This window comes from Blennius ocellaris (assembly GCF_963422515.1).
Source record: "Blennius ocellaris genome assembly, chromosome: 11".
Classification (NCBI taxonomy): Eukaryota; Metazoa; Chordata; class Actinopteri; order Blenniiformes; family Blenniidae; genus Blennius; species Blennius ocellaris.
In genome coordinates, this window is record NC_137660.1 from 7,709,256 (window position 1) to 7,735,227 (window position 25,972).

At 43.2% G+C, this 25,972-nt stretch overlaps 1 protein-coding gene across 1 annotated transcript in view; it reads left to right on the forward strand.

The window, feature by feature from the left end:
• The window catches only part of LOC308135996 (transcription factor SOX-6-like), a 110,711-nt gene that overhangs the window by 54,376 nt on the left and 30,363 nt on the right, over window positions 1-25,972 (forward strand). Inside the window, exons 5-9 of the mRNA XM_080504180.1 lie at window positions 4,390-4,479; window positions 13,739-13,911; window positions 16,321-16,395; window positions 24,477-24,591; window positions 25,782-25,861. Coding sequence (XP_080360306.1) covers window positions 4,390-4,479; window positions 13,739-13,911; window positions 16,321-16,395; window positions 24,477-24,591; window positions 25,782-25,861 — 533 coding nt within the window. The remainder of the gene's footprint in view (window positions 1-4,389; window positions 4,480-13,738; window positions 13,912-16,320; window positions 16,396-24,476; window positions 24,592-25,781; window positions 25,862-25,972) is intronic.

Consider the following 25,972-nt stretch of genomic DNA (forward strand, 5'->3'; position numbering starts at 1 on the left):
AGTGTGTCACAGTCACACATAATCGGTGATGGAGCAACCATGATCGTCAATACTTCTATCAAAATCTGCATTTTCACGGCAAAGAATGTTTTATTCTTCAATGAAAAGGATGAACGATGTGCAGTTGTCCAAACCTGTGTCAACATGAAATGAAAAACTAGATTGATCATAGTTATATTGTTAGATCATAGTTATATTATATTGATCATAGCAGATAGAATTCCTTCAGCATCTTGGAAAGAAAATTGGTCCAAATTCCTCCCCTCTGCCCGGGCATTTGAACGCATCGGGACGAGTCACAGAATTACGAACCGATCGGGTATCAATTGACCAATCAGGTTGCTCGTTACTGAGCATAATAAACAGCCGGAAGTCAGTGGCGAGTTGTGTACTCGAGCCGATCGTTCACCATACTTTGGAGAACAAAGATGAATTTAAGCAAAATTAGACGGTGACAAGTAGTGATGGCCAGTTGACACATATTTCAGACGGCTTTAAACAACACGTGTCCGATTTTTCATCTTTTCCGAGAATTGACCGTCCAAATGACGACTGGGCGGCTCGCTGCCTGAAACTATGATTGAAATTGATGTCAAGATTAGAAAGATGAAACATCTACCAGGCTCATTTCCCAACTCTGAAATGACTTTTAGCATTGTGGCATTGAGAATCATTAAAAAAAAAAAACACTCTTGTCAGTGAAATGTGTAATTTAAACAAATTACATCTCAGGAATCTCATGTGCTTCTATAATATATTTTGTAATATGTGCTAGTTCAATGAAAGGTTCAAAGAGGAAAAGAGAAGAGTTGAAGGATTTCGCCCACAGATCTTCATGTCAGCGTCAGATTGGTGCAGTCGATGCTCTCCTGAGACCCAAACGCACTAAAACTCACCGTCAGCGGCTCGTGGCTCGTGTGAAGCACCGAAAATAAATGTTTCCTGGCAGGTTGGAGAAAGGTGATAAAAGCGTGTTTACGCTAAACACTCCCCTTTGATTTACTACACCTCAGTGTCTTCCTCCACTTCTGATCTCCTTCACCTTTTCTCTGTTGCTCCTCCACTCCATTTCACTGCTCATTCTCTCTCCGCCGTCTGTCCTGGCTGATGCTGCCGGAACTGATCTTTAGGGTGATTGAATTGAAAACCATGATGACATCGGGTGTGTAAAGGAGTGTGTCAGTTGGTTTTTACATTCACCACATCTCTCGCTCACGGAAGATGAAAACAAGCTTTCCTCGTCATCTTCTAGGCAGCTCAACGTCCGGCACTGCGGTCATGTTCTTTTGACTCCGCCCCTTTTTTTTCCCTCCACCTTACCCACCTCCCACAGACACACACACACACACACACCTATCCATCTTCCATGCTCCTCCTTCACTTGATGGAGGAGCAAACGTTCAGACATATAAGAATTTATATCCGCCTCTTCTTAATCCAAACAGCACTTGATCCCTGACTTGTTCGCAGCGACAGATAGCGAGCCATCTAGGGTAAAACATCTTCCTCTCATCCCCACCCCGCCCCTCCCGCCCCGCCCGCTGTCTCCTCATCCGGTGTGTTTATCAGCGCGAGGGGCATAAATTGTGCAACAGAGTACACAAACGGTTGACTTATGCAGATGCGTCTGGAAGTTACAGGTTGTATTTTCCTTTCTAAGTGCTCACATAAATTGCGCTCCCTGATTTTGTTTGATGCGGGTGTCGGCCGAGCGAGCGCATACTGGCGTCGTGTGATGAAAACATTAAAAAAAAGACTCTCATCCTGCCCCACATCGCCCCTCCATAAATATCCCTCATTGGACCAAATGTATACAGATACAAGGCCAACGGAGCCACCGTGAAGAAAAAAAATCAGGTGGATTCCATTGTCCTGCATGTGGAAATGACATGAATTGCATTAGTTTGCTGCGATTCGGACCATCTGCCTGGAAATACCCACAGCGCTTCCCCCAAATATGGGAAATCACCATCATCATCAGAACTTACAGTAGTTTCAAATTGTTTCTTTGTCTCATAACTGTGCTCAGTCGCCACCCCCCCCCCCCCCCCCCCCCCTCACCCCCCCCCCCCCCTTGTTTACATTGATCCCATGTGATTTGGGTGGCTGCATTAGCTTATTTACAACAATCATAATCCGACTGTAAACATGCAAAGGCTTTAATGGACTTAATGAGGAAGTTGTGCTCGGGCTGACGGACCACATCTCATGACCACACAATGGGTCCATACGCACAAACTAAACATTAAGCCATTCACAATAGACCATGTGCTCTTATGAATGCCTATAGCGCCTTTTGTCAGGATAAAGGCACCACAAATGAGCTATTGTTTGTCTTAACCATTCTAAATCAGGCAAACCCTCAGGGGCATGTTCTCCACTCGGCGCCCAAGAATGTCTCCTTTTTGTGTGTGCGTGTGTTTCTGTGTGTGTAAGCATGTTTGGTTTTGTTTTGTGTGTGTGTGTGTGTGTTGTTTTTTTTTTTTTTTTTTACATCCTTGGTGAGGTTTCAGCCTTTGCGTGACTGTGACACCATCCTAGGGAGTGTCCGCTCTCATGCGAGTCACACAGAATCAGGAGTTGGTGAACATGTCCCACAGAAGGAAGTTTAAACAACATGCCGGAAGAAGATTTTACACTTCCGAGAAATACTCATGATCAGATTTATCACCTGGTTGACTTGGCGTCACCTGTGGTTATTGATGGTTACTGCATTAAGTGTCTTTTAATACAGGTCCTATTTCATTCTCGGTGACGGCCGCGCTGTCGACAGAAGAGTAACTCATATATCCGTTTACAGAAGGACTAAACAACCCAGGAGCTGAGAGAGTTCATTCTGTGGCTCAATAAAAAAAAAAAAGAAGAAGCCTGTGTTGCTTGACAGATCAATCCTCTGTGTAGTTTGATATTTATGAAGCTCTTTCAGATATGACTCCTAAGAAGTATAATACTGCATATACGTATGTCTGGCTGTGGTTCAAGAACAGCAGCAGAGTTATTTGTGCTTTTGATCTTCAACAGTTCCTGTTATATTAGTGAATACAGGTAAAATTATAGAATCAATTGAGGAATCCTGATTCAAAGTTAAGCCTCCCTGATTATCTGGTGTTATGTAACTACTCCAAAATACAAAAACTTATGATATAGCATGACAGGCCACAATCAGTTGCTTTCCATGCATCTGATTCACATTAAAGAACATCTCATTTCATACAAGATGAAGGCCTATCATGTCCCTTGAATCTATCTTGAAGTTCACCGCCTGCAGGAGTTCCAATCTATAACCTTAGTGTTCGAAGTGAGAGCAGCATGGGCAGCAGACAATGGGCTCATTGGAATAATTGATTGGAGGCGGGACCATCAGAGATTGAAACCACACTGTGTCTTTGACCTCGCTGTGCTTCTCTTTTTGATTTAAAGGATTTTCAATGTAAACGCAGTGTGTGTTGTGAAATGTACGTACTTCTGGAGCTAGGATTCATACTTTCATCATGAATGTTTCAAACTTCTTCTCCAGCAACAATCACAAAAAGTGAAACTTGAAAAGTGTCTTCATGTCTAAATAAGCCGGTACTGCAGAAGCTTCAGTTTTTATTTGAGTTATAAAAGTTGTGAAATCATTGCACCTACAACTTTAAAGTACAATTTCAACATTAATGTGGTTCAAAACACAATTTTACTTGTTTCAATAACTTGCTTCAACCACCGCCTGAGAGGTCGTTTCTCAGCGTTGAGCTGAAATAGAAGCTCAGTATCTGAGCGAGTGGAACTAAATTCCTTTTTGTCACCGGTCCCTGACGCTGTGTTTGCTTGCGTGTCTTCGGTGCATAAACAGGCCACACACAAGCAGTGTGTGTGTGTGTGTGTGTGTGTGTGTGTGTGTGTGTGTGTGTGTGTGTGTGTGTGTGTGTGTGTGTGTGTGTGTGTGCGCGCTTGTCTTCCAGCGGCCGCCTGGTGAAGAATTGAGAAGTTTCCATTGTTTCAGTGAAGTTCACAGCAGGACTCCAATTGAACAAATGGCTTTTGAATCTTGTGAGACCACGTGTGTCTGATGTCTATTATCCTGAGGCCATGAGAAAACTGGTCTATCTCCAAACAATGCAGACATTCTCATCTGGTCAGCTGGATCCCTGCTGCATTCTTATATTACTTCATAAAGAGGAAGTTTCTTTGTTGGCCTTTTTTTTTGGTGGAAATTCCCAGGAAGAGGCTGTTGTCTTCTCTCCATCTCTGTATCACCATTTGTGTTTACAGGCATCAGTGAACAGCAGTAAGCGTCATCACAAATATCTTTTGCACAGGTTGAAGATGCAACACTGAGGAAAAAAAAAAAGGTTCTATCTCACATTGTCACATTGAAGGTGATTGTGTCATGTGTTTATTTCACAGAACCGTCTTGCATGGAGCGGCTCCTCTCCAAGGACTGGAAGGAGCGTGTCGACCGTCTGAACGCCAACGAGCTGCTCGGGGAGGTGAAAGGTAAGACTGAGGAAGAAAACCTCGAAAGATGGGGAGTGATACAAGGGAAGGAAAGAAGTTTAAAGACTAACAGGATACAAAATAGAACAGCGACTAAAACTCTCCTTTCTGCCCCCATTCACCTCGAGAAAAACTGCTATGAAAGAATCAAATGATAGATGGGTGAAGTCAGACTTTGTAGAGGTAAAGTTGAGGGTTCTGTGGTTCTCCCTGCTCTCTGGAGGCTTTCAGCATGTTTGTACGTATGAAAGCGGCACGGTAAACAATATTTGTGAATTGACAAACCACTGGGGCAAACACACTTTACAACCATTGAGAACAGCAGCAGTGCAGAAAAGATCTCATGTTAGCAGCAGCGATAATCAGGAAAATACACATTTTTGATGGCGAGAACCAAAAAAGTCTTCGCATTTATCCACAATATTCATTATGCATCACACATATTTTTATTCTATTTCGTTACGCGCAGCAGAACAGCAAAGACATTGACTTTCCTGCGGGACAGAGATCTCTTCACTCCGACCACCTCCAACTGTGCAGAGAAACGCCCAGTGTGTGTGTGTGTGTGTGTGTGTGTGTGTGTGTGTGCAGTCCACTAATGCAGGATTGAAACCGTTTAATTAAACTGAAAGGCTTAACGTCAGAAGAAAAAAAAAAAATTCCTCACATGAGTTTTTTTCCGCGTTGGTAGTAAGTGAAAGCGATATCATTGCGCCGCGCGTGGACGACCTTCTGTTTTCCTCTGCCAATGCGATATCTGATCTAAATCCAGATCAAGTGGCAGATCACTCTCCCCATTGTGTCTCTGCATTGTGTTGTGTGTATTTCACAAACACAAACTTTAAGATGAAAGAAGTTTTGGGTTTTTTTTTGTGGTTTTTTTGGTTGTGCCGTCAGCGAAAATGAAAAAAGATAAGAATGAGCTGAAATACGTGCTCTCTGTTGACCTCAGTCTCTCACGCACTTCTGAACGCCTCTTCACGCGTTCATACAATGGATGATGTAAGTCAGTGAGTCCTTTATTCCAAAACAATGTGCCAATGCTCACGGCTGCGTGCGTTCTTCTATCAGTCGACTCTGAAGTCAAAGTACAAGGCCGTTCAGTATTTAAATAGTGTTTTATTAGGTGAGCCTGTAGTGTACGTATCCTATTGTTGCAAGCTTTCATTTTCATTTTTTTCTTAATCAACTTTTAAACATATCAGTCCTCTTGGCTTGAACGCGTTCCCTTTTCTTCCTTGCACAGAGGTCTGGTTATTATTTCTTGGTATTCACGTAATTACTCAATGTGCCTCTTTGCCAGAAAGAAAATTATATTTGCAAGCTTGAACATTTTTTAACGTGTGATTGAAATCCTAAAGATATCCACGGGTGTTCACAGATTGGGATCGACTTCCTCTGATGTGGCCTCCTATTGTATTTCTATTTGAACACAGCTTGTGCATCTATGAGAGATAGATCTTAGATTATATTTAAACTCAAGTAAGTCACATGAACACTTTAGGACTAATTGCTAGTAGACATGTCATATGTAGTATTAACGTAATGAGGAAACAATCAGAATGATTTTTCACTAGGACATTGCACCTGAAGACAACATGAAGTCACAGATCAATATTGAAAGAAATTGTCACAATTACAGTGCTATTAAAAAAAAATTTGTGGCAGGAATTCAGAAAAAAAATCACACAGGTACACACAGGTAGAACATGCAAGCCTCAAACTCAGATTATTACACATTATTCTTGGATATTTATGTGGCTTAAATAAACAAATTTTAAGTAAAAAATGTGGAATTCTTCATTTTACATTATATCGAGCTGTAAAGGGATCCACTTCCGCTGCATCACAGGGGGAAACAGACAAACACCTAAACCACATTCACACCTACATTCTATTTTCAAGACACCGATTGAGGTCAAAAGCTTGTTTTGTTTTTTTGCAGCTGTGGGATGAAACTAGTGACAAAACAGTCATGCGGAGGGAGAACATGCAAATGTGACACAGAAAGGTGAACGTCAAACAGGATTTCTCACTGTGATCAGCGACCTCTACCTACTGCACCACAGTTTGTCCTCTTTTCCTTTTTAATCGGGAAAAATATCCAATGTCCACTGACAGCGGCAGTAATACTACACATTGTTCAGGGAGAGAAGAAGAAATGGAGCTTGAAAAGCAACCACAGACGTGTTTGAAGTTAAAAGCCAGTAAGAAATTCACTTCATCTCATTCCTGAAAAATAATTGATGGGGAAAAAAAACATGTCTTCACACTTAACTTTTTATGTCTGTTGTCAGACCCGGCACTCTGGTTGGTGACTCTTAAGAGTTTCCGAAGGTGTGAGTGTGTGTGACTGTGTGCCCTGTGATAAGTTGGATAAAGAAGTGTAGACGGCAGACTGAAGTCTGGATATGCAAGAATGAACTGAAGTTATTTTTTTTTTGTACGAAAACTCTTTTCGCGATGGACATCTACCACCCTGGCCGCCTCCCTGCGTCTTAAATGTGCATTAGCAGCCGCTTTCTTCAGCTGAAAAAATACATAAACCAGGTAGAGGGGGAAAATGATTTATTAAGATTTGATGGCTTTACCAAACATTTTCCCTGCTGCGTCGGTGGAGGGAATACAATCGGAGCTGGAAGGCCCCTAAAACCTTAAGCTGTTTCCAAATGACTAATAAATTCTCCTCCATGGTAATGGACAGTAATAATACTCAACGTTAAGGGCTCAAGTTTAGAGTGTGAAAGACACAAATTGCTTTTTTTATAGTGGCAAACAGTAGCTGTATGTGTGTCAATGCATGTAATTGAATTTAGATGACTTAAAGTTGGTATGAAATTAAGTTTTCTTTTATTTGTGTGACAGAAAACCCTTTTATGATCGATTTGAGTGCATTTTGACAGCGATTTAATATAGACTGGACAACGGTGCGCTTGTCTCACACACAAAGCTGGACTGACACTCGTTAAAAAAAAGCACAAATATAGTATGTTCCAGTACATGCGTACACGTATATGATCGCACAAATAGAGAAATGCACACACACACAGACGCCTCTGTTCGTCCAGCTGTGTTCTTGGCTTACGAAACGCTCTGATTGAATTCAAGTGTTTTATTTCGTGATGGTTTGAAATGAAGCCCGGCTGACCTAAATACACAGACACAACTGTTGCTCTGTGTCTGCTCACACAACAACCTGAACCTATTTGTTCTGTCGCAGTTATTTTTAGGGAGAACCGATGACCTCCTCTTATTCGCTGGAATGCCGCCGCCGCTCTCGGATGCACGTCAGCCTGCAACGCACAGTTTTATTTATGAACGCCGTTTATTTCAGTCCCACTTGTCCTTGCAAGGTGTGCGATCCCAACACACCCTGGAGATGAACGCATAGGCGTCGGGGAGCAGAGCAGACTGAACGTTCCCTTTATGGGGAAACTGGTAACATTTTAAAACAATGATTCTCTCTTTTTTTATTTTTAATCATCACAAGCCTGATGTTTGCCTCTTCTTCTTCATAACTGTGAGCTGTATTTGCCCTTTACAGCTCTTCTCTCAGGCGGCTCGGTGTCCTGTTGGCACGCTCGCTCCGTCAAGTTCAGGCCGACAGAGTTCCATGTTCTACCTGTTGCTTTATCCTTGCCCAATGCAAGCTACCTGGAAAATTATTAAAAATATGTATACGTTTTAGACCTAAACTGTTAGCTTTGGCTTGGGAACAGGCTACAAAAAAAAAAAAACATACACTGCCATAGGTGGAACTGAAGCTCATCTTTATTACTCAAAGCAGAACCAAAAATCCCCCCAAAAACCAAGGTCCACAAGATCATGGGAGTGTCAAACCGTAAGAGACGCAGAAACACAGGATGACTGGCGCACGTGAACACAGCCAACGAAGAAATACAAACCAAGAGCGAGAACACAACCCAAGATGCTCAGTGTAAACACAGCTCACCAGGTGAAGACTATCACACACTCAGACACAGGCGAAACACATCACGGCGGGGAACGACAATCAAACACGAGGAGTGGACGTCTCGGAACAAGAGACAGAGGCCACGTTTCACGTAACCGGGTTTTTACAAAAACAGATATTTCCCACTCCACATTTACCAAAAATAAAATCTTACATTGACACAGACACAAATATACAGCAGGTTTAGAGCTGCTATGAGCATGCCAAACCTGTAGGGGGCAGTGTAGCGAGAAGCCATGATAGCCAATCAGAATCCTGGAAAAAAAACACGACATCACGAATTGTGACGTAAATATCCACCCACCCACCTTTAGATGCAGTTTTCATGGAGTTTTCATGAATCGTCATTTGTGGTGACTCGTAGCTGCGTGTATATATATATATATATATATATATATATATATGTGTGTGTGTGAAATATCACAGTTTTTTCAAATACCCAGGTACGTGTAAACATGGCCAGTCAGATTAATACACAAGAGACACAACGTGAACCATGACATCAACAACTATGACTAGCTGTGTGTGAAATGACGTCCTGACTGTGATTCCGATGCAGCTCTCACACTTATATTATTGTGCTTATTGCCAAATTCAAATTTGGCTAAAAATTGGGCATTTAGAGCTAAAGATCACATGTCTCAAACATAGTATCGCAAATCTAGTATAATAGTATAAAGATCTACTGAGCTTAAAAAAGGGAGAACACACAGGAATGCACTCCAACATGACCACATAATGTAGTTTTAATGTTATAGTGCTGCATTCGAAATTGGAGCGATGACAAGAACAGTGAAAACTTCAACATATGTTTCACTTCTGCAAAGTTTTCATCCATCTATCCATATGCTAATTTTTTTTTAAGTAACGGCTCATGTGTGCTCTGTGTGCACATGTTTTGGATAACGTTTTCGCATTTACTCCGCTGAACCGTCAGAGGGGGCGTTTCTACGACAAACAGAGAAAAACAGCTTTTGAGAATCAAACAAGGATGTTTGTTGATGAGGTTGTAAAATACAGCGATTTTTAAATTGACCTATTTGACCGATGACCAGAAGTCACACCAAATTGACACTATTGTCTCATATGCCACTAAAACCTACACATTTTTGTTTGTTTTTTTTAAGAAAAGTCCGATTTTTACTTCCCTTCTTTAGGGTATCCTGAACCAAGACGTTCGCAGATTATGTTTTCCATTTGTGTATCCTGTGGAGATAATGTGTACATGTTTTGACATAAACAAGCAAGCGTGCGTTGTTGGTTTGAGTTCCGCAGAGCGTTTGTTGTGGTGTGAGAGTGAGGAGAGAGCTTAGTCATGCACAGCTCGGCTCAGTTTGGAGTTTGGAGACGCGGTGGTGAAACATGATGGGCTGGCAGCGGCTCAAAGCATTCAGAGGCATCAACATGTTAGTGTGAGGTGTGATGCTGCGAGCGGTGACGGTTTGTGTGTGTTTTTATGTGTGGTTGATTTTTTTTTTCCTTTTCTTTTTTCTCTGAGTGTTTATGTGTCTTTGAAGGGATGTGGCTTAGACACAGTTTTGTCGTTCAAGCTGTGACTTCATTGAGAGTAATTCAAATTGTGTTATATGTCTAATCCATTTATGATCAAAAAATGTATATATATTTGTTAGTTTTAATGAGGTTATTAGGCTTTTTACGGCTTAAAAATAAGCTTACCAGGCTTTGATATAGTTACTCAATATTGTATAAAGTATAATATGAGTGTTTTCAAGTTGGGTGATATTGCTTCATTAGTGGAAGATGGACAATGAACAAGCTATGAAACATACACTCAGTTTTTACAGTTGGATTTAACGATCCTGAGACAGGAAAATCACAAAATTCACTTAACTTGGATTTAATTCATGTTGTAGTTTTTTTTTTTTTTTAAGTAAAAAAAGAAAAATGTACCTTGATCAGTATGAATAAACTATGCAAAAAGTAGATCTAGAAGTAGTGAGTCTGACAGCAAGTGTTTCACGTCGATCGGCGTTTCTGAATTGCCCATAGGTGTGAATGTGTGTGTTTGTCTCCCCTGTGATGGACTGAGGACCTGTAAAGGATGTAGTGTGCCCATATTTGGGACTAACTCTCGCGGCCCTGGATGCAAACTTACCAGACGATACCAAACGATACTTGTGAAGAGTTTAAAGTGGAGAGCAAAGTTGGATTTAAGCTGCTGCCTCCTGCCGAGTCTCGGTTCAGGGGCAGATCGTCGCGAGTGAGAAAACACTTAATGGCTTTCAGTTTTGGCCCGTGCACCGAGCAGGTGTCGGGAATAATCCTGACGGATGGAAAGCGGAAACATCTCAGATGATTATCGGTGCCAAAAGTGGTTGGAGGCGTCGTGTTTGGAATGCACAGCCCGTAATCCACCAAGATGAATCATGGAGCCGTAATCGCAGTTGTTGCAATTAAACAATAGGCTTCACTTCGCCAGGAATGCTGGAAAATAGCAAGAACTGTGTGTGTGCGTGCATGTGTGCGTGTGTGTGCGCGCCTCAGAGTTGCAAGACTGAATCGTCCAAAGAGAAGCCTGGGAGTGGCGAAAAAGGAGAGAAAGAAAAGGAAGGGTGGAGGACAGTAGTGATAACAGCAAAGAAGAGAAAGAAGGTGGTGCCTGGAGAAAAAAAAGGGAGGAGGTGATCAAGAGAGCTGATGAGAAAAGTGGGAGGAGAAGAGAACGAGTCAAGGTGACGAGTGAAGATGTGAGTGGGGGGAAAAAAGAGAGATAAAAGTGAGGAAGTTGCCAAGAGGTTAAATGATAAAGAAAGAAAATTGAGGAAATGGATGGATTATAACAAAATTATAAAGGAATAAAATAGTGAAGAAAGAGAATTGAATAAGAGGAGGAGGAGAGACGGGACCGTGGGGAGGAACTGGAGTTGGAAGTGAAGTAAGTGATGGGGAGGTCTTTTGAGGAAACCCCCCGAAAAAAAGAATGAAAAGGATGAAAAAAAAGACAAGAAGAGGAGAATGTTGCCTTTGATACAGGGGTGCTGAGGGGTGATTTGTGTGTGTGTGTGTGTGTGTGTGTGTGTGTGTGTGTGTGTGTGTGTGTGTGTGTGTGTGTGTGTGTGTGTGTGTGTGTGTGTGTGTGTGTGTGTGTGTGTGTGTGTGTGTGTGTGGTGGGGTAGTCTGGGGTACAATAGGGGCCTGACAGTACTACAATGGAGACTCTGTTAGTATGCAGGTAGTGTTGGGGCCACCCTGCAAACTCCCTACATGGCCCCAGGGTAGGACCTTACACACACACACACACGCACACACACACACACACACACACACACACACACACACACACACACACACACACACACACACACACACACACACACACACACACACACACACACACACACACACACACACGCAAGATAAACTTCAGTATGAATGTCCGTGAGTTTAAGTTTTACCCACTCAAAACAAAGGATTTAACTCACTTGCGTTGCTCGAACCCTTTCACATAAAAAAAAAACCCAACAACACGTCACACACACTGGAACAGAAAATCAAGACAAAATCTCGTTAACCCCAAGTGGTACGTCGTCCCCATACAAAAAGTGTGAGACAAACACACACACACACACACACACACACACACACACACACACACACACACACACACACACACACACACACACACACACACACACACACACACACACACACACACACACACTGTTGTTCTGTCGTTGGTGTGAATTCCCCTTCTTTTCCCTACAGGCTTCCAGCACTAGACAGTGTGTTGCTCCTACAATTGGTCTGGCTGAATTAGGGCTCTTTTGTGGCAGCGGGAGCCGTCGTTAAATAAGCTATAATTATTTGTAATGTGCAAATATACCCTGAACACTAATCAAATGATCAAATCTACTTGGTTAAGCTCACAAACAAACAAACAAACAAACAAAACAACTCGGAGACGCCACCAAAAGGTGTGTGACTGTACCCTAAAAGCGAATCCTCTGACTGATGACGGAGTCACTGGTTGAGCTCCTTTAACTGACTCCTGCCATTGATCGAACCATTAATGACCTTTATTACTAGAACACGCCTTCTTCCCCACTTCAACCATTGATATATCAAATAGTTTGTAGGCAGCAGCCTTGAAAATGTTGAGACTCATCCTGACAACATACTGATCATTTAGAGATACACACAAACCCAACATCTGTTTTATTGAAACAAAAGGACTTTTTTTGTTTTTTTTGTTCAACTGACTTACTGCAAACATGAGTGACAGTGAGAAATCCCTTAAAGGTTTTCCTTAAAGTTTTAAACGTATCTCAAAGCCTGCTTCTGGCCCCCGTCCTGCATGAAGTCTCCATTTCACTGTGTCATAGGCTCCCACTAAAGTATTGTGGATAAAGTGAGTAAAGACGTTTAATAGATGGATGAAATCATGCTGGAGAAAGGTTCAGGTCTTTGTGTATCTTTCTCTCACTGGTAATGATCCCTCCAGTTCGCCGACGGAAACTTTCATACTTCCTCTCAAGCAGGGGTGGTCTTCCAGATTTTGCCAAACTTTGTGAAAAGTTAAAAACTGGTTATATCCCAGCTTATACTAGTCTGGAAAAGAGAACGCAGCCAAGCACACACTGAGAACTGACACCTGAGGAGGTTTTTTTAGGGGGGGGGAAAGTGCCTTTATGATTTGATGTTTTTTAATCTTTTCATCCCAACTTAAACTGTGAGGTGATTTCTACATTTCAAAACAAAATACTGTCTTTTTCTGATACCATCAAGTTAATGTGTTGATCGTAGACCGTCTGAAAGGAATCTGGCTGCTTATGGCCCAGAATCCTCTGAAGAATGTCTGAATCGTAAACCTGACAAAAGCCGGTAACAGCTACTTATTTTCAAAGCTGGTTTTTATTGTTCTCGGCTGCCGACACTGAGTGATGACATGTCGAGACAAGAGGGAAGATAATAAGTAGTAAGATGTAACTTCCAAGCCAAATGATTTATAGGAATTCGGAGTTTTGAAAAGATCTTGTGTTGGCCGAACAACTTGTCTTTGCTTTGTGGAGACGTCGACGGGATGATTCCGTCACTTAAAAATGGAGGGGGTGTAAGCCTTTAAAGACGGAAGCTTTTCCAACCCGAATACCTTCAGACAGGCAGGTTGTTTTTCTTTGCTTGAAAAGGATCCAGAAGAAAATCATTTTTCGTGTTGACGTTCGGTGTCTGAGCGGCTCTGCGGTGATGCTTTCTTAACGTGTCATGAAGGCAACACTTTCACGTCATCGGTGTCAAACTGTGACCTCGTTCGGTTCTCCCTCGCAGGTACGCCGGAGTCACTGGAGGAGAAGGAACGGCAGCTCTCCACTATGATCGGTCAGCTGATCAGCCTGAGGGAGCAGCTCCTCGCCGCCCATGATGAGCAGAAAAAGATGGCCGCCTCACAGCTGGAGAAGCAGAGACAGCAGATGGAGCTGGCCCGGCAGCAGCAGGAGCAGGTCGGAGAGGGTCTGCATATGTGGATAGTGAGGGGCAACACTAAAATCTTGAGAGTGTGTGAGTGTGTGTATGTGTGTGTGTGTTGGTCTGGTGAAAGATTTACCATCGCCTCCATCGCCTCAAAAGGTTTTCCTCTCTTCTTCACACGGTTGAATGTTTGAGCCTCATCTTACAAAATGGCACGTTTGCAAAGGTTCAAACCGAAAGGTTCTTGTCACTCTCATCTGGCGAGAGATTAAGTTTCACCGACAATCTTATTTATAGATTTTCCAAGGATGGAAACCCCCATGATGACAACGATGACATCACAAACATTTGAGAGCCAATCCAAGATAAACAGAGAATAATGTGTAATGTGTTCACTCCCAAAAACAACCACCCCATTTTCACTCACACACTGTGACTTTACTCCACAATGTGGTTTCACGGGAAATAAAAATAACTTTTGTGCTTGTTCAGTGCTTGCATTTTGAATATCTGTTAGGTCTTACACAGTTTCCATCGTGTATAACTTTTTCTAATGGTTTTGCACGTATCTTATTTTCTAGCTTTATTCACAATATATCAAGCGTTATAATCTGTGTTAGACTTATAAACTCCTTTTATTTCTGGCCGTCGTGGCTTCTTCTCAATAATGGAAAGACAAAAAAGGATTCTGGGAAAAAGGAATCCCACTGACCCCCAGATCTTTGCTCTTGATACAACCTCCCAGGAGCTCTATGATGCCCCTCGGCAGAAAAACATGAATCTTTAAGATTCATGGACTCTCCTGAGTCTTGACGTCCACAATTAAGACGCTCTGGCAGATGCAAACGGCCAGATTGAACAAGTGGTGCCACATTTGAAAGCAATGGTGGAAAGGATCAATATATTCGATTAATATGTGTGTACTTTGTGTCTGAGCACGACTTTGAGAGTCGTCGAACTTTCTGATGCCTCAAGTGTCAGATTAGCAAGAATAGCATGTGTGACAGAACACAGCGAGCGAGAGTAAGTCGAGAAGCGTTTAGGTGAGCTGCTCTTTGTTTTCTCTGTTTGCCGACACGTTACTGTAGGTCGGCATACGACAGGCTCTGTTTGGACAAGTCCACACCTCCCATCACAACACATTCCACCTTTCACGGCTTTACAAAGGAGGAGGGAAGATGGAGAGAGTGAAAAGAAAGACAGATTCCAATATCAGCCAGTCATTTGGCTGTTGAGACTTGATAGGATAATGCCCTACAGACAAACCCCGAGAAATCTGCCTTTAATGAAATATGACATGTGTGCAAATGGGGCGCCGCCTCCCATTCAGCAGCCTGTAATTACATTTCAGAATAAATATACTAAACGACTCCTCAAGAGAGAGAGAGAGAGAGAGAGAGAGAGAGAGAGAGAGAGAGAGAGAGAAAAGAGAGAAGCAGCTACTTTACTGTTGTGTATCAGAAAGGGAGGGATTGGATGGATGACGAGCTGCCCCCCCGACCAGTTTTAACTCCAGGCAAACAGCTGCTCCCTGCCGTCCATCACTTGTTGAGCTTCAACCTCTTAGAATTCGTCTTCGGATCAATTCATTAGTCAATCTCAGATCAAAACAAGCCCCCCACCCCTCCCGTTAATGCATGGGGGTGTTGCAAAGGTATGCTGGGTGGTGTTGTAAACATGTCAGTCTCACAGATTTGGTGTCAGCTAAGACGTCTGTTCAGAAAGTTTTGATAATTGGGCCCCTCATCCATCACACCAGGCTCAAGCTGTAAAGATAGAAAGAAAGCCAGACACTGAATTCACCGCCACCTTTGCTCCCTCTGTTGTTTTAAATCGAAGACTTCTGCTTTAGAAACGCAGAAACTTCCTGATCGTGATCTCCAGCAGCCGCTGATTACTTCCTCAGCTTGTCTGTTTCTCCATGTATCCGCCTGAAGTTCAGATTTTCTTTGTGTTATAAAAAAATAATTTAAGGATGCCATCACTTTAATCTAAACTGATTTTACCCATGAACTGTGTCATCGTCAATCAGAAGCTTTTTCTAATAGGATATAGTTACAACAATATATTTTATTATGTATGTCTATATAGAAAATTCAGAATCTCACCAGGATGTGGAAAGAGCACAAGTTGCATGAGTTTCACTGCTGGAATGTGATTTAAAAGACACTTGTTTGATGCTTTTTGTCCAGGATTTTGCTAGAATAAAGGCTCTGCCCTCTGGTAAAAACAAGAAAAACACTGTCAGTGTGAGTTAGTCATAGACCAGAGGAGTAGATCACACTTAGATCAAAGAAAGAACTCAAGTCAGTGTGTTTTACCGTACGAAATAGCTGTGTGTGCAACGCTAATCATTCCTTATTGCTTCTAAACTCTTGAGTACATATTGTTGAATAATACACATGATCCCTCTCTTCATTTTCAATCATTCTGTTGTGCAGATTGCCAGACAACAGCAGCAGCTCCTGCAGCAGCAGCACAAGATTAACATTCTCCAGCAACAGATCCAGGTTAGTGTATACACACACACACACACACACACACACACACACACACACAAACACACACACTCCTCTTCTGCCCTCTGTAGACTCGCACAATTCCTCCTCCTACTTTGTCCTTGAGGACGCCGCTAATTTCTGGTGCGTTGTCCTCTGCCCGGACGATCTGATTGTTGCTTTTCCTCCATTCTCCGTCATCAATACATCACGTGTGATTGCAGAGCGGCAATAACCGGAGGGGTCGCGACCTCTGGTTTTTGTGCTTTGCCTTCTATTGAGAGGCACGACTATGAGAGGCCGGCAGATACACTTGCAATAAAGCACAACGCGTGACCCCGTAATTGCCCTGGTGATGGCTGGATCATTCACTGTTGCATTGATCACTCAGGGATCAATATCCTCCAGGGTTCCTCCTACACTTTCTCTCCCTCCAGTTATCTGGCAATCAACATGTTTCTCTTTCCTCCCACTGTCCTTAATGAAACGCTTTGAGTTTTTCGCATTTTCTTACACATACATGTGTAAATTGTACATCCGCCATCACTCTTGTTCCCTATGTATTCTTATTCACCTGATTTCACAATAATGAATTGATAGAAACCAATATACGTTGTCAAGAAGTATGTTTGATAGGACATATGCGTATTTGTATCTTTCCTGTAGGGGACAAATAGGTGAAATTGCAGCGGGCTTCGTATTTCGTACATCGTAACATCTGTTTCAATGAGCCACTGATGCACTGAGATTCACTACCTGTGTGTTGCACATAAACACATTCACACCTAGAAATTACCACCAGCTGTGAACCAAATGCTGCGAGATTTGCTCACTGTGGCTGATAGCCACGGGGGAATTTAACCAGTTTGCATTTGGGTTTCCTTTTTTATTCGTAAGTGGCCGAACGGCAGCTGAATGAAATCAGCCCGTGAGACGATCTGCCCGGCCGCTGCGGTTGGTTCAGCCCCGTCCCGTGTGCCGTTCTACCCCCCATCGGTTCTGAGCTTTGAATCCCCCTGCGCTCTGGAGGTGTGAGCTACTTAATGAGGGGTTGTTTTTTTTTTTTTTATCCCCCTCACTCTTCTTTTTCACCCTTTTAATACAAAGCCCCACCCTTGGATCTTAATAAAGCTCGGATTGGACTTCATTAGGCCCCTCAGCCCCCGGGGGAGAGTGGGGCCATAAAAACCAGCTTCTGCGCGGATCCTCTTCCACACTGTGAAACATGGGATACTGTGTCATGTTTGGTTTTGAGGATGAAGGGATGTGCAGAAAATAGCTCCCGAGAGCGGCGTGTTATCACGTAGAGTTTCAGAAGCATCTGCTGTAAATTCAATTGAAATCCACTCCACTGTATCCTGTGTTTCACACTTATTTAAAGTGTTGATTTAAATCTAAAATGGCTGCAATTACGGCAGCCTGCACACTGCAATTAATACAGTAAAGAAAACCAAAACAAGGAATCTGTTTTCACTGAAGATTGTTAAATATTTTAGGCACACAGCTGGGTTTGTGTCAACGTTTCATTATTGAAGTTATTTTTAAAACAATAGATTTTCTTGGCAAACAAGCACACCTCCGTAAGCAGCATATGGCACATCTACTGTACAGGGGTTTGGAATTATTATGGCTAAGCTCCAGGGTTTAGTCACTGGGGTACGGGCTGTTTACGCTGTGTCGGATGTGTGTTGGCCTTAAACACACAGGCAGCGCTGCACCGGTCTGTTTCCACTTATCAAATCCAGACCTGAGCTCCTCTCAGGCCAATACTCTGAGGAACTGACCAAATGCTACTGTTTCAGCTGCAAAGAATAGGCCCGAGTGTGGTAAAGCCACTTTTTAGAAGTGCCAGTTGTTGTTCGTGTCTTAATTTGAAACTTAATGTTGTCCAGATGGAGAACATATGACACCAAAACAAAGTTTTTTTTTTACTTGGAAGGAAGTCGACTCCTCCCTGCGTAGAATTCTTTATACACTGTTGCATCATTGCAGATAATGGAGTTAACCAACTTTTAGTGATGAATTAGCATGTATGTTTTTGACTTAATGTCATAAATTTTGAAAAACTTTGGGCATCGATATGTGAAAAACTGTCTTATCTGTGTATTATTTATGAATGGAGACAATAAAACTCAGTGGGAGCTGTTGTCGGCCTTCTCTCTCGCTCTCCCTTCTCTTTTTTTTTTTTCCATTTCTGCTTCTCTTCATTCCTTGTTTTGGCTTCTGTCCCTGGATGGTGTCAGTGTGTTTGTCAGATCGTGTGGTGGGGGAGCATAGTTCAAAGTGACCCAGGTTTCCTGTCATGTGGTTTTAAATGGTGTGGAGAAACAGTGGGGGATGTCCACGGGTTAAAGCAATGCTTCCGAAGGCCCCATTCTGATAGATATGGTTACACACAGACAAACGGCCGTGCACGAGACAACTCACACACACCCACATGTGTGGATTTTACACTTAGTACACCACAGAAGATGCATCAGATTTTAGTGACTGCAGTTGGCAATAATGTATGACCCATGTTTAAAAAAGCGCACGCAAACACGTACGTACGCACACACACAGACAGACACACACACACAGACACACACACACAGACACACACACACGGTGGTGGCGGGGCCCTTTGTGTGCCGTAGGCAGAGCGGCCCGGCCCAGCCTGGTGGCTGACAGGCATGTGTCTTTGTTAAGTCGGTTCCTATAATGGCTCTCATATGTGGCCCATTTCCTTCAGGCCCACAAAGGCACAGGCCCTAACCGCACCGCCCGGGCCCGAGCTAACGGGCTAATTAATGACTGCAAAGCCGCACTCCTCCTCCTCATCCTCCTCCCTTTCTCTGTTCTTCATTTATAACTCTTCTGTCTCCTCCTCCTCCTCCTCCTCCTCCTCCTCCTCCTCCTCCTCCTGCTGCTGCTGCTGCTGCTTCTCCTCTCCTTGTTTTTGAATTTCTGTCCTCCAAGTCTTCCTCTCATATCGTTTTTAGGTTTTATGTCTGTGCTGTTGTGACCTGTTCCATAACGCTATTGAGTCGCGCTTGTCGAAACGGCACTGCGCTCATATCTGTGCTATTTACAGCATTATGAATTGCAAAAGGCGGAACATTTGACTTGCACTCAGGCTTTATCGTCTTCTTTCTGCAATGTCCTGTTCCTGGTGCTCAGGCACACAACAAAGCGCGCGGCAATGCGCACACTCGCACACATGCATAAGAACTAATGGAGCAGGCAAATGGCTGTGAGATAGACGGGCAGCTCCTACGTCAGCACATACAGCCTCCGACACAATGACTCGGAAAGCCCATAACGTCGATTGGACTCGCCAGCTATGGAAAATGGGTAACTTTTGACTTTACTAAAGCCTTTACTCCACTCTATCAACCTGTGTTTTTAGTTAGCCAACAACAACAAAAAAAAAGCTATATGCAGTATCCAGTAATCCCAAGTCCTTCAATTACAACGTGTCATTATCGTGTTGCGTACGAGTGGAGTTCGGCAGTCAAAACTGAGCAATCCTTGTCTATTAAACTATTTAACATTTGACCATCAGACACAGAAAGTAGTGAACAAAAAAAAAGTGAACAAAGTCATCTCTCACCGGCCCCTTGTCGCCCTCATACCTGCATACCACAGAGTTTCTTGTCACTTTGGCATAAAAAACAACAACTTGATGATGATGATCACTTGCATTTAGATCAAGGGTGTCAAACCCATTATAGTTCAGGGGCTACACACAGTACATGATATTTCATCTTGAGTGCGCCGGACCGGTCAAATAATACCATAATAAATTTAAAATTAAAACAAAAGTTTTTCTTTCTTATGGCGCAACAATCTGCCTGGCCGCCGCGGTCGGCTCAGCCCCCTTCCCACTTGATGAATACAAAACAACAACTGAAAAGGACTATCAAAAATGGATCTTTCCTTTAAATTGTTAATAATTTGCTTGGTGGTCTGGCCAAATCGGAGCCTCTTGTGGGCCACCGGCCTTATGTTTGACACCCCTGCTTTAGATATTGAGAGGATGTGAAAATGGCTGCTCTTCGATTAAAGCTCTCAATCTCGTCCAAACACGGTGGTGAATTGCGTCACATTGCTCGCATCCTGTTCTTACAAAAGTGTGAACATTCTCTCAAAAAGTTCCTTCATTTAAATTTAAGTCTGTCTTTTTACAATTCAACTTCCTTTGATTTAAATAGATAGTGTGATTGTTCTATGGAAGCTCTTATTGTCAAGTCAGACTAATTTGTTTGCTGGCTGTCGTTTTCATTTACATCATCATGGTATCTACTGAGGTTTGAGTTTGGAAAGGAAACTTTAAAAATCACTTTTCAGGAAAGTGCAAATGAGCAACTAATGACTGAAGGACATAGTCATGAAATTCACAGTTGGCGTTATGCTGCATCTGTGTGAGATGATGTGGGATCACTATATCGCCATCACATTAGAGTAAACCCAACTCCTCGGTTACCACCTTGTATTCTTCTCCTCCCACATACTGTGTGACAGAAATGCTAAAATTCACCCGGCAATAGCTGCTGGGTGATCACCATTTATTGGAACTTTGTTTACACTCATTTATACAGTGTCATACCTTCTGTGCATCTTTTTTTTTTTTTTGCATATTTCACATTTGAATATCAAGTGACACACTCAGTGAAGTCCACACACACACACATGCATACCTGCTAATTTCTTTCTTTTTTCCATTTTACTTCTTAAGCGCACACAGATGCACCGCATACGCACTCGCTGCCCCCTAACCCCGCTGCCCTGACACAAGAGGACCATTAATTCTGTGTGTGTGTGTGTGTGTGTGTGTGTGTGTGTGTGTGTGTGTGTGTGTGTGTGTGTGTGTGTGTGTGTGTGTGTGTGTGTGTGTGTGTGTGGGTGCGTGTACACATGTTCCTTGTTGCCTAGGTGTGTATGTTGATGTGTCTGCTGGGCAGTTAGAGGAAGGGGACCTTGTGTTTTCTTTGGGGCTGAGCAGAGGGGGCCTCTGCAGCACCACCTTCCCAAGTCCATTCATCCACTATCCAGCCCCGCTCCCCCCCACCAACTTGGTAAAAGGAGAACTTTGTGTGTTTGCGCTCGTGAAGCAGCCCCAGTCAGTCCCAGTGTTCCCAGAGGAATACAATGAATGGGAGCATTTTGTCCCACTCTATAACCTCCACCTCCCCCCGTTTCTCTCTTCTTTTTTTTTTTTTTTTTTTTTTTAGCCATTCGGACACACAGACTCTTTTTCTTCTCTCTTCATTCTCTGTTTTCTGTGTCACAAGACGTCGGACCTCTTTTCTGTGTGTGTGTGAGTATGTGTGTATGGGAATGCCTTGTATTCACACCACTCTTTTGGTTGTGTGGTATGTGTGTGTGTGTGTGTGTGTGTGTGTGTGTGTGTGTGTGTGTGTGTGTGTGTGTGTGTGTGTGTGTGTGTGTGTGTGTGTGTGTGTGTGTGTGTGTATGGCTTTTTCAGAGTGTGACCTAAACAACTCGGTCTGAAGAGCTGCTCAGGTGACTGGCACATGTAACGACACACAGTCCAAACACAGAGCGGAGCATGACGACCACAGACATCAGATCTCATGTTATGGCAGAGAAGCACATGCACGCACGCTTGTGCTCTTACGAGCGTGCGTGCTTCATTTACACTTTCCAAGTGAAAACGCGAAACGTTTGTTGCTCTCTGGGTGTGAGTTTACACGATGGCGGTGGTCAAAACGCGACTTTCTGGAAACGCTCAGGCTCCCTCCCTGTGTCGATGGGGGAAACACTGCTGCTGCTCTTGCGCACCACGGCCATTGTTAACAGTACTTCTGCATTGTTTTCAAAACGCTGCCGTGCAAAAGCAAAAATGATAAGCTTTCACTTGAATTGTTGCGTAAACCTGGCAAAAGAAGACAGGTGTGTAGATATACTGTTGGCATGACAACAGAAGAACTCGACACCTAATGTCAGTTTGCTAAAAACAGCATCTGTTAATAACAAACCCAGTTTTATATATATGAGACTAATAGGAATCAGTTGATGCTAAAACACGTGATGAGCACTTACAGGTGTCCTATAAAGCGTTTAACAATGTTGATGGAAGGGCGAGTAACGCACGATTTGGTTTCTTGCTTAATTTTTGTTACATGCTCAATGGATTTCACTTATTAAGATTTCTTTCACTGATTTCACAGTACCAATAGCTGCCATGTTCAGAGACAGATGGGAGATCAGCTCTGTAACTGTCTAATTGAGAAATAACCCACTCTACTAATCAACCATATTAGTTGTTTCTGATACACTGATCATTAGCGAGGAGAAGATTAGTAGTGGCTGGTTGAACGTCGCTCAATCCCAAACTTATTCTTATGAACCCCAACAGTTTTATTTTCATGCTTTACATGATCAAATAATTTTTTTGTTGGTGTCATTATTGGATTCTTCCACTATTCTCTCAAAGGAGCCAAGCAAGGTCTGCAATCATCTCTCTCTGTTTAGTAATGCTCTTTGAACCGCCGCTCCACAAACCTTTCAACCATCCCACACACACACACGCACGCACACACACACACACACACACACACACACCATAAACATCCCAGAGGACGGTCATCCCATCCGACTAGCTCAGCACCGTAACCCTGCCGCACAAATGCAGGGAAATACAGTAATCACACAACATGCTGATTGCGTAAGTTTGAGCTCTAATGATGGACTGCCCGGGGAGGTCAGCGCAGAGGGATGGGGAGGACGGGAGCAGCACTGTAATGAATTGGTAGTAAAGGAGATGAATGGAGTTAGATGGCATTGAGCGGAGGAGAAAATGTAAAGAAGGAAGGAAGGAGGGGGGGGGAGGCGTGGATAAGAGTTTACCTCAAAGAGTGGGAATGGTTATAAAAACAGGGAAAAAAAGAGATGGTTGACAGAGACGGAGAGAAAATCAGAAAGAAGACAGAAGAAGTTGACAGTTTAGGAACTTTAGAAAATAAACAACACTGATAGGATTATTATCTAATAATGGTTCCATGTCTCTCTCTCACACACACACAAAGGTATTTATATTGCGTATAGAGTTTAGATTAGGGCTTGGATTCAAACAAATGCACAAATATCAACTGGTTTTATGTCTTGTTGATCCATCCATCCACCCCAATTTGCACCTTGACACTCTACAGCAGTGATTCCCAATATGTTTTTGTTTGTTTGTTTGTTTTTAGATCATGTCTAAGAAAGGCAGCAGACCCATTATTTGGACTCTGATTTGCTAAACGTTCACATGAAGCAAGGAATTGTCAGTCACACACTCTTTCACCAACATAGGAGATGTTCCCCGAGCATTTCCAGGTCTGACCTGTGAAGGATATGACATGTTTCCTTTGACATGCGTAAACCTGTTGCTACTTTTAAAACAGTGTTGAATGAACATCAAAGGGATATTATATTATATTATTTGCATATAAGTAACTGACTCCGTGAAATAGAGTGGAATATTCATAAATGCGTTGCAGCAGGCAGAATGTCTTACACAGACCACCAATCGTTGTGAGACCACATTTTGTTCCAGTTAAAACTTTCCAAATATAAATGTCGTACTTGTTGCCAATCCGTAAAGAACTCCTCATCTCTGAAACAAGAATTTCACGTGAGCGCAGTAAAAGAAGGGAGAAAAAGCAACGTGGAAAAAAAAAAAAACAACCAGAGGAAAAGACAAGAGGAGATGACAAATGGTTTAATAGGGCAGAAATAAGAAATTAATGAAAGGAGAGAAAGGGATGAAATAAAAGGAGGGATGGAAGAGAATGAGACAGTTTGGTGGTGTTGCACAGCCGGCTCTAATAGACTCCCGCAGGGCTACGTTTGATATGCCCACTTCAGTTTGAGCCCTAAGTGTCTTATCTCAGTCAAAGCCACAGTTTTTATGAGACTTTCAAGCCGACATGAAAGGCAAACGTCGGCCTCTGTGTGTTATTAGAGTCTTCTTGTTTTTACATTATTACACTTCTCCGTGCATTTCTGTCTCCGTGTCTCTATTAACTGTTTGCTTCCTTTTCGCAAAGGGAGCATTGAGTTACGTTAACTGGTTATTCTCCCTGTCGCTTCCCGCCTCTCCTCAGGTCCAGGGCCACATGCCTCCCCTGATGATCCCGGTGTTTCCTCATGACCAGCGGTCCCTGGCTGCCGCCGCTGCCGCACAGCAAGGCTTCCTCTTCCCGCCAGGCATGTCCTACAAGCCAGGTAATATACACATCCTCCCTCTCGCACAAACACAAACACTGTGATCCCGGTCCGCTTTAATGAGGTGTGTCAGGTGAGGAATGTTCTGGAAATGAGTGAAGAGATTTACAAGCCCTGCTTGTTCACTTCAGGATCAATACATTGGACACAGTGGGGACTGGAATGTCTCTTTCATGGCACGCTGAAAGCAAGTCAGTTGCGCAGCACATCTGCAACACCTCATTTCACACTTTCTCACAGGCACACATATTTAACCTTTTTGTTTTGTCGCTGTTACACACCGGCACACGGGGATGATGCAGACAGGCAAATCACATGCATTCCAAAAATGCACTTAAAAGACGGCGTGCCTGTTGCATGTTACTGCAGTCCACAAGGATTTTGCACAAACAGACTCAACAAAACACTTGAGGCCACACCTACTCACAAAAAAAAAAAGAAAAATGCACACAATACACCGCCGAATTGTCTGCACCACCTGCTTTCTTCACGTCTTCTTGTCCTTCACACATTCCTTTCTTCCATACATTCCGCCAGGTGCTCGCCTGACACAGTGCAGCGCCAGGCCTCCACACTTCATACAGAATAATCCATGTTTATTCCTACTGCGCACTGAGCACACGCTCCCAGGAGGGCCGCACAGAGAAGCAGAAATGAAGAAAGGGATTAAAAAGCCATTATTGTACACTCTCCTTTGACATTGGTGTGTTTCCAACAAAGGCTAGGACATGGAAAGCCTTTTAAGGACAAACAGTAGGGGTTATACACGGCGCTCGTATATGAATTTGTGAGTGCATCCCAATGAGCGAGCTCTGGACTTGAACTCTGCTCACCCTGATCTCAAGCACCCGTGTGTACTGACAGCAAGCATTATTAACCTCTGAATAAAACGCTCGTGACCCTTCGTGTTTCATTTGGTATGAATAAAAACATGAGAGGAGCAGAAGAAGGAGACAAAGGGTGTGTGTGTGTGTGTGTGTGTGTGCGTGTGTGTGTGTGTGTGTGTGTGTGTGTGTGTGTGTGTGTGTGTGTGTGTGTGTGTGTGTGTGTGTGTGTGTGTGGGTGAGAGAGAGAGAGACAGAGACAGAAAGAGGCCTGCTGAAGGTAAAAAATAAAAGCAGGTTAGTTCTTGTGCAGCTCTCACAGCTCCTCTCACTGCCTCTACAATGTGTGTTTTGGTTGTTCAACAGGTGAGAATTACCCAATGCAGTTCATTCCATCGACAATGGCAGCTGCAGCGGCGTCTGGACTCAGCCCCTTACAACTACAGGTAGGATGAAAACACAGCAATCGGCACAGCAAACCACAAGTTGCACGGGTCGAGGCAGATTCAGACAGAAGAAAGAAACTTTCAGGCATGAATGAGCTGACTTTTGTAACA